This window comes from Corythoichthys intestinalis, chromosome 6 (assembly GCF_030265065.1).
Source record: "Corythoichthys intestinalis isolate RoL2023-P3 chromosome 6, ASM3026506v1, whole genome shotgun sequence".
Classification (NCBI taxonomy): domain Eukaryota; kingdom Metazoa; phylum Chordata; class Actinopteri; order Syngnathiformes; family Syngnathidae; genus Corythoichthys; species Corythoichthys intestinalis.
Window position 1 is genome coordinate 6,443,168 of NC_080400.1, and position 9,854 is coordinate 6,453,021.

Here is a 9,854-nt window from a genome sequence, read left to right on the forward strand (position 1 = left end):
TGCTGTCAGCACTGTTGTTGTCCATCATGCCTCCTAGCATTCATTGCAACACTACAGATGTAAATGACAATCAAAATTCATGTTTTGTGCTAATTTTTCTTCAGTTGCTGTTCCAGTTGTTTCATTAATTGCTAGTTATGGTGTTTGGTAACACTTTGACAGTGGCACCATAAGACTGTCATTAAAAGTTATGACATGACACGGTCATGAGCATTAATGAATGCTTATAACAGATGTCGTGACGTCACATCCGGTGAGTGTATCGTTTGTTTGTTAGCGCTGCTACTAGTCGCTAATCTCCTAGTGCTCCTCAATTTGTTTTATCCCACGGACACATCGGAGAATCGATCCTAGGCTGGTTCGGCTCTCCTAGTGCTCCTTAATTTGTTTTATCCCACGATTTAACAGGTCGTGGGTTAAAACTACTCTACTCTCCTCTTTAGCTCTATCTTCCTAGCCTAGCTTATCCGAGCTATGGCTAGCCCTCTGCCTTCTTCCTCCCGTCTTTTCTGCTCAGTGTGCTGTATGTATAGCGAGCACCCTGGCTCCTTCGTCGAGGACAGTAGTAGCTGTAGGAAGTGTAGCTTAGTCTCAGGGTTGGAGACCAGGGTTTCTGAGCTAGAAGCACGGCTCTGCACTCTAGAGACGAAAGCTAGTCCTAGCTATACCCAGGTAGTGGCAGGGCCCGCAGGTCGTGCTTGCAGTAGTAGGATTGCTAGCGCAGTTAGCCCCCCAGCGAGCCCCGTGCAGCCGGGGGAAATTAAGGACGGATTTGTGACTGTACGGGGGAAGCGCAGTGGTAAACGCACAACCTTAGTGCACCAGCCGCTTCACGTCAGCAATAGGTTTGCCCCCCTCAGCGACACACCGGCTGAACCAGACACTCTCGTAATTGGAAGCTCCATAGTTAGAGACGTGAAGCACCCGGCGGTGTCTGTCAGGTGTTACCCAGGGGCCAGAGTCGGTGACATCGAAGGAAACCTCAGGCTCTTAAAGCAGAGCAGGAAGAGGTTCCGCCGTATTGTGATTCACGCAGGCGGTAATGACGCCCGGCGGAGACAGTCTGAGGTGCTTAAATTAAACGTAGCCTCGGTGTGTAAACTTGCTAAGTCGATGGCGGACACCGTAGTTTTCTCTGGTCCTCTGCCTAATTTGGTCAATGATGAGATGTACTCTAGATTCTCATCATTTAACCGCTGGTTGTCTAGATGGTGCCCAGAAAACGATATAGTCTTTGTTGATAACTGGCACGCGTTTTGGGGCAAGTCCGGGCTCATGCGCCGAGACGGCATTCATCCGACTTGGGACGGTGCTGCTCTCTTAACTCGAAATTTGGCCGCCAAACTAAGTCTCCCAAAGTGACACTTCAGAGTGGGGGCCCGGGCGCAGTGTTGTAGTGTAAAACACAACTCTGTTAGTAGTGACCACTCACCTCTTTCCGAGCTGTCACAAATCCAAAATTCAGGACAGAAGATAGAGACTGTGTCCGTGCCTCGTACAGTGAACAGAGGAAAACAGAGTACTATAGGAACGAGACCAAAGAATTTAATACATATAGCCCCTGATTGCAGTGAAAATAAAATAGCTCTTAATAAATATATAAAATGCGGATTATTAAACATCAGGTCAATCTCGCCCAAATCTCTGTTAGTTAATGACTTAATTGGGGATTATAATATTCATATTTTGGCCCTGACTGAAACTTGGCTTCAGCAGGATGAGTTTGTTAGACTTAATGAATCCACACCCCCAAGTCACGTGAATTTTCACACAGCTAGAAGCACGGGCCGTGGAGGGGGGTTGGCAGTAATATCACACTCTTGTTTAGGTATGAGCCCAAAAAGTAAATCTAATTACATTTATAACTCCTTTGAAAGTCTAGCACTATCAATTATAGACGCTAACTGGAAGAACCAAAAACCAGTTCTTTTCATAGTGGTTTACCGTCCCCCTGGTCCCTACTCACAGTTTTTGTTAGATTTCTCTGACTTTTTATCTAGTATTTTGCTAAGCTGGGATAGAATTATAATTGTAGGGGATTTTAATATACATGTTGACGATGAAGGTGACTCCCTTGGTACGGCCTTTAATGACCTACTAGATGGGACTGGTTTCATTCAAAATGTAAATAAACCAACTCATAGTCACAAGCACACCCTGGACTTGATTTTAACCTACGGTACGGAGATTAGTGATCTTAGAGTCCATCCCCACAACCCCGTACTGTCTGATCATTTTCTAATTACCTTTCAGTTTGTGCTTCAAGATAATCCGCCACTAGTGACTAGAACTCAGATGAAAAGGACATTAGGTGATCGCTCTGTTTCAGAGTATAAACAGATAATTCAGCCTATATTTGCCTCCATGTCATCTAATTATGAAGGAATAATGTCCGGCCTTGCTGTTAATGACGAGTTTGTTGATCGTGTTATGTTTACGCTTCGTACTACCCTCGATGTCGTCGCTCCCTCCAAATTATAGTTTGTCAAGCCGAGACGAGCCTCTCCCTGGTATAATGCTGAAACGCGCTCTCTTAAACAATCGACACGTAAATTAGAAAGACTTTGGCGCCGTTCCAACACAGAGCACACCCTCTCTGCCTGGAAACACAGCTTAGTGACATATAAGCAGGCCTTGCGTACGGCTAAAACCAGATATTACTCATCCTTAATAGAGGAAAACAAAAATAATCCTAGGTTTCTGTTCAGCACTGTAGCAAGGCTGACAAACAGTCACAGCTCAATAGAACCTTATATCCCAACCACCCTTAGCTGTGATGACTTCCTAAAATTTTTTAACAATAAAATCACAACTATTAGAAATAAAATAAATGACTCACTTCCAGTTATTAGGTCTGATAAAGTGCAGACAAAGAATTCGGAATCTCCTATAAACCCCTCTAAAATATTAAATAACTTTACCACTGTAGACCAAATTGATGTAATTTCAATTATAATGTCCTCCAAACCATCAACGTGCCTCCTCGACCCAATCCCAACCAAACTTTTTAAAGAGACCCTGCCTCTAACTATTGACACTATCTTAAATATAATAAATACCTCATTAGTTACTGGCTACGTGCCGCAGTCCTTTAAATATGCAGTTATTAAACCGCTCTTGAAAAAACCTACTCTTGATCCTGAAATTTTGGCCAATTATAGGCCTATTTCTAACTTGCCATTTCTCTCCAAAGTCCTTGAAAGAGTGGTAATTAAACAGCTCTGTCAGCACCTACAGGACAATAGTTTATTTGAACAGTTCCAGTCTGGCTTTCGAGCTCATCATAGCACTGAAACCGCATTAGTTAAAGTAACTAATGACTTGTTACTTGCCGCTGACGTTGGATTAGTCTCGATCCTGGTTCTGTTGGACCTGAGCGCAGCCTTTGACACAATCGACCATAATATCTTATTGCAGAGATTAGAATGTGACATAGGCATTAGAGGAGCAGCCCTCTGCTGGTTTAAATCATATTTATCTAATAGGTACCAGTTTGTCAATGTAAACCAACAATCATCATCGTACTCTAGAGTTAGTTATGGTGTGCCGCAAGGATCTGTCCTCGGGCCCATCTTGTTTACGCTGTATATGCTTCCTCTAGGTAATATCATCAGAAAACATAGCATTAACTTTCACTGTTACGCTGACGACACACAACTGTATTTATCAATTAAACCTGAGCAGGTCAGGCAAGTAGAAAAACTAAGCGCCTGCGTCCAAGATATATATACCTGGATGAGCACTAACTATCTTCTACTTAACCCTGAAAAGACAGAAGTCCTTATAATAGGCCGGAAAAGTGTTAGAGACTCTTTAGCTGCCCAGATAGTCACTCTGGACAATGTAAGTGTAACCTCCAGCACCACAGTTAAAAACCTAGGAGTTTTATTTGACCCTGACTTATCGTTTAAGCACACATTAAACAAACCTGTAGAACGGCTTTCTTTCACCTGCGCAACATCGCCAAAATTAGAAATATTTTATCTAAAAGCGATGCAGAAAAATTAATTCACGCGTTCGTTACATCGAGATTGGATTACTGTAACTCCCTACTTGCAGCTTGTCCTAAAAGCTCTCTAAAAGGTCTTCAGCTAGTCCAAAACGCAGCAGCAAGACTTTTAACAGGAACCAATAGAAGAGAGCACATCACCCCTGTGCTCCAGGCACTTCACTGGCTTCCAGTTGAGTTTAGAATTAAATTTAAAATACTCCTTCTTACATTTAAGACCATTAATGGGTTGGGGCCACCTTATCTCACCGATGCTCTGGTTCCATACCGCCCCAACAGAACACTCCGATCTCAGAATGCAGGTCTACTGGTAGTTCCCAGGGTTTATAAAAGTACTGTCGGAGCTAGAGCCTTTAGCCACCAAGCCCCTGTTTTATGGAATCAGCTTCCAGCTAGTATTAAAGAAGCTGAGACAGTCTGCACATTTAAGATTAGATTAAAAACGTTCCTATTCGACAAAGCTTATGGTTAGGCTAGTTGAAATCGGAGTAGACTCACAGTTTAGTCTAAGCTGCATTAGAAGCTATAATGCTGGGGGCAGTACAGCCGCTGAGTTCTATCTCCTTTTCTTACTCTACCTACCACTTGTCTTACTTTATTTCTATTTTCCAATGTTAATATCTAGTTGTCTAGTCTCTTCATCACTAGTCACCCGGTGTCCCCTTTCCCCCCTCCCCTCTGGGGAGGGGCTATTTTTCAGCTGCAGCCTCCTGACTGTCCGGACCCCTGGCTGGATAGACGTCCTCGCTGCTACCCCCGTCTCATCTGACTAGAGGGACTTCTTCTTGCTCCTTTACTCCACTGTATTTTTACGGACTATAATTTCGCTTGCTAATTCCCATTAGCCGTTCTGGGGTTCCTGTCTATCCGTCCTGGGAGTGGATCTCTCCTGACTGTGGTACTCCCCAAGGTTTCTCATTTTTCTCCCAATTGACTCTGGAGTTTTGGGAGTTTTTCCTTGCTGGCATGGAGGGTCTTAAGGATAGGGGATACCCAGGACTTGAATTGCATCTATTCATCTTTGTTGCATCTATTCATCTTTGTTGCTTCATTTCTAATTTCATATTGCCTCTGTTAAGCCCTTTGAGACTTCTGTTGTGATTGAGGGCTATACAAATAAAATTGAATTGAAAATTGAATTGAATGTCATTTAGTGTTATCCAGCAAACTATCTCACTATTGAATGGATTTAAAAGATCCGAGCTGGACATAAATGGAGTAAGTGACATAATTTGCCGGATAACACTTAATGACATCTGTCATAAGCATTAAGTAATGCCAATGATAGTGTCATGTCATAATTATGACGGTCTTATGATACCACAGTGAAAAAAAATTCTTACCTATTAACCCAAATAAATCAACAAATAAGCCGCACTGGACTATAAGGCGCAGGATGCGAAATGAGGGGAAAAAGTAGCGGTTTATAGTCCGAATATTACGGTAATCGTGATTAAAATATTTAATCCTCACCGAGCCCTAATTAAAAAAATATATACATTGCGCATTTTCAACCATTGTAACATGAGTGTTAAGCCCGTGTTTTTCTTAAGTATCATTTTTTAAACTCTGCGTATTTTCATGGCGATTTAGCTCATTACATTCCACCTGCTTGATGTCCTGTCAGCACAGAAATACCCCAGTGAACACCTTCCTCATGTTACCCAACGGCGCTGGCAGAGGACTTCCAGGCGCTATTTCCCCGTGTCGTGTAAACATACATTACAAGGACGGGGCCACGCGTCCAATTGCCGTACCAATCTCGACAGGTCTCAACTTTCTGCGAAGGCATCGTTGAGCGCCGACAGCTGGCTAGACCGCCTGAGCGGACGCTAATGCGCATACATTCGAAATATCCGATTACTTTGCATATGAAGTCTGGGAGAGTGGCAGCCGGGATTGCAAACATAGTGTGAACTCTGCATTCTCGGGGAATTTCAGACCCCTTGACAGGAAATGTCTGAAAGCACCACACATTTACTATTACTGCATTGATAGACATGACCTGTTAAAATTAAATGAATTGAAAATCTATCGCCGTTAATGATTTAAATTTCATACTAAAAGGGGAATTCTGCTTTAAACCCTTCATAGGGTACTCATTTAACTCAGTGGCTGCCGTTGACGTCGCTAGATGTCCATTCCATTTTGACTCAGAGGGTTGGCAGTAGTGCTGCAACAATTAATTGATCAACTCGAGTATTCGATTAGAAAAAAATATTAATATATAATAAAATTATTATATTAACATATAATAAAATTAAATGTTGTTGCTCCGAGTATTCGTTTAATTAAAGTGGCGTTGTAATGGTTTATTTTGAAAGTGTTTGCATTTACTTTTATTGATTAGGGTGGATACTCTGCTTTCTGGTCTGCCTCTTTTCACATGGCTGAATCCAACTGCTCCCTGTTAAGACCAATGTAAGTTTTTGTTTGAGATTATGTTTTTTTAATACATTCAGAATTTAGTTTATTGGTATATTCAGCTGTTTTTTTTTTTTTTTGTGGGAAGATGTGTCTGAGCCATTTGTTGAAAGCATTGCAAAAACAAAAAAAAAACAAAAAAAACTAGCATTTATAAAATTTGTACTTTTTCTATGTTAGTTAGCCAATTGCTCTTTTGTTGTACATAGATCCTCATTTAAAAAAAAAAAAAAAAAAAAAAAAATATATATATATATATATATATATATATACCGTTTGAGGCTCAGCTCAGGTATTTTAATTTGTCATGTTCCTTATCCGATTACTCGATTATTCGAACTAACTAGTCCTTCGATTAATCGACTACTAAAATATTCAATAGCTGCAGCCCTTGTTGGCAGCGATCATTCGCTCACTGAAACATGAGCATTCACAGCCAATCTCGCAATTAAATGAATTGGATGCCTATCGTTGTCAATGGCAAGCTATGAGTTAAATAGAGTGGACCGGGGGGGGAGGGTTGCATAGGGACGGTAGGGACCTAACACTTACTTTTCAGGATGCTCAAATTGTGCCCACAAACTCTTAAGCAACCTTATTTGCATTATATAATGAATTCAGTTATATAGGGTCAGTCATTTAGATTGTCTTCCCACATAAGCAAGGCAAGGCAAATGTATTTAAATAGCACAATTCAACACAAGGCAATTCAAAGTGCCATTTGCGGGGCATTGCTGCCACCTGCTGGTCAGAATAATGAACTGCATCTATTTTTTGTTACAGTAGTTTGGTTCATTCACTTACACATTGCAGTGTCTAGCGGTAGCATTGACAATCGTGAGAGCTTTCTGTTACGTTTCCGTCTCGGAAATATATGTCTGTAAGTATTTTATGTTTACTATAACATATGGCTGTGCAATATATGTTTACTTCTGTGGTGAAGGGTCATATGTACAGATCTTCATAAGTTTTTGTGTTATAGGAGCCAGCCAAGACTTTAGTAGCTCAAGCTAGTGTGCTATGCTATACATATAACAGTGGTGTATATAAGTGTATTGTGCAGTTTGTTGTAAATTGAGTATTGAATATGTATTTTTCTGTTGTACTTTCACAATATTAAGACGAGTGTCTTCCCATAAAAGCAAGAAAAGACCAAGCGTTGTGGTTTATGGAAGTACATTCATTCTTAGCTGGTTGTCGGGCAGTGCAGAAGTGAAACACACTGTTTTGTTCAGGTCAATATGAAAAATCTATTGAGCTCAAAGGCAAATCTATGTTGAATCCACCAGTTTTTTTTTTTTTTTTTTTAAACCTCCAGGTGTTCAAAAACTCAGGTTATACATTTAAAAAAATATATTATCGGTTATCGATATCTGTATCGGCTTTGAGGAGCAGAAAGTTATCGATATCGGTTTCAAAAAAATGGATATCCTGCATCCCTATATTCTAACGCCATTATTAACAACACTGCTTTCCGAAGTCAATATGGCCGCTGCCACCGAAATTGTGTCATATTTCTCTGGATTCTCCAAATTTCTTCCCCCAAATTATGTTCTCCTTTTCCCCCTCAAACACAGAATACAATCTGTTTACAGCCACGGGGATTGGCCTTCCTTCAATAACCAGAATTGAATCGCCGGGAGTTTAATAACACCGCGTATGCCATTGTCGTGAAATCAATGAAGTCTCCGAGAAGGTGTTATGGCAGGAAATGTAGCGCGGACCGCCTCAGGAAATGACAAGTAATTCTTATTAACACGAGTGGACTATTTCATTACAAGTTGACCAACATCTGACGGATGACTCAGTCCAGTTTGTGTGTACAATGGAGATTTCCCTCAGGAGCCACGCTTTCAGCCCGTTTCGCTCCGAACGCAGTCTTTCAGACACTTTTGGTATGTGCGTTTTCTCCTCTTGAACGCCAGCTCTGATAATCACTGATTTGTCTGCGACCGAGCACAGACGCTGCTGGTGATTATCCTAAACCGCTGGGAGGAGGAAATCTTGAGATGGATTTATGTTTCTCGGGAGATTAAGCTGTCACTGGGTCCAGGCTGAGGAAAATCTGGGGCTGTACAGTACAGTAAAGCCAGTGGAAAGAGACGTTACGGCACAATAACCCCTCATATTGGGTTTGGTATTCAGTTCAGTACATTTTAAGTTGAGTTGTCTGATCTGAATTGAAATAGAAGAGACTTTTGGGTTTTTGCTATCAGGGTTGGCCAAATATAACATTTAAAACAAAAGAGATAAAAATGAAAGAAATTTTAAAATGTAATTAAAAAAAAAAAAAATTTTATAAGTGCGTACGACATGATAAAAAAAGTCTTAAATAGCATTATTATGTGAATTACAATCATATTTATAGCCGATTCGACTATATACAGCAAAGCGCAGATGACGAGAAATTAGTCTTTTAATCCGCCGTCTAGCCACGCCTACCATTATAGGGCTCTAGCGTCCCCAACAGGTGGATGATGTCAGCAGGAGAAAGGTTTCATCTGATTTAGTATGCAGTCCATTGAGGGGGAATTATTCAGAACAAGGAAAATGCGACGAAGAGAGCCACAAAATGTCATTGTTTCAGTCTCTCTACTCAATATTTTTAAAGGATATTCTTTTGATCAAATAATTTAATAAATAATAAATAATAATTTGACAAATAACAGTCTTGTGCTAAATGGAATATGAAATAATAAAAATGCATTTATTCAGTACAACCTGGCAAAATGACTCCATAATGGTCAAAACTGTTGACTTCACCTTGACTGTCGCACCTGCCGAACAATATTTTATGCCACCGTAGTTAGTCAGGCTTATGTCATTTCCCTGCCCTTCGGCTTCGGAGAATGTAAACAAACCAAGAGTCATGACAGCTAGCCGACATGCTAACCCGAACCGAGTGACGTCTCAAAGTCATATTATCGCTTTTCGAAGCAAAAAATCACACAAAACTAGCCCGGATCATATCACACTGCGGCGGGGTTGTTGATTGTCTTTGCCGATCGGCAACCCGCCCGGCGGAGAGCATGTTACAGCTCCTTCCCCTGCTACTACGGACAGCAGAGCTCGCTGGGAAAGCAGCTGGAGAGCACCGCCAGACAAACCGCCTGACATCGGAGCAATGCGTAGCTGCCACATGGTCAACGCGAATATAATGAGAAATAATGCTTTGCTACACGGCGACGACGTAAACAGAGACCACCCGCACCCCACTCAACCGGCCTTCAGGGATGGGATAAGGAGACCCGCCACCCCCCCCCCCCCCCTGCCCACCCACGCGGCCAAAGAGGGACTGCCGCGGCACCGGCACAGCACACCGCGGGACCCCAACAGCCCACCAAGCCCAGGGCAGGGAAGGACCCCCCACTGGAGCAGGCGACACCCAGCCTATCCACCGACGACAATTGACAGACGTTAA

The 9,854-nt window shown here is 41.9% G+C and overlaps 1 protein-coding gene across 1 annotated transcript; it reads left to right on the top strand.

Moving 5' to 3' along the window:
• The first annotated feature begins 249 nt into the window (after window positions 1-249).
• On the top strand, window positions 250-1,419 carry LOC130917639 (uncharacterized). The gene has a single exon (XM_057839239.1). It carries the CDS (start codon window positions 475-477, stop codon window positions 1,360-1,362), a length of 888 nt encoding a protein of 295 aa, XP_057695222.1. The 5' UTR covers window positions 250-474; the 3' UTR covers window positions 1,363-1,419.
• Window positions 1,420-9,854: the final 8,435 nt, after the last annotated feature.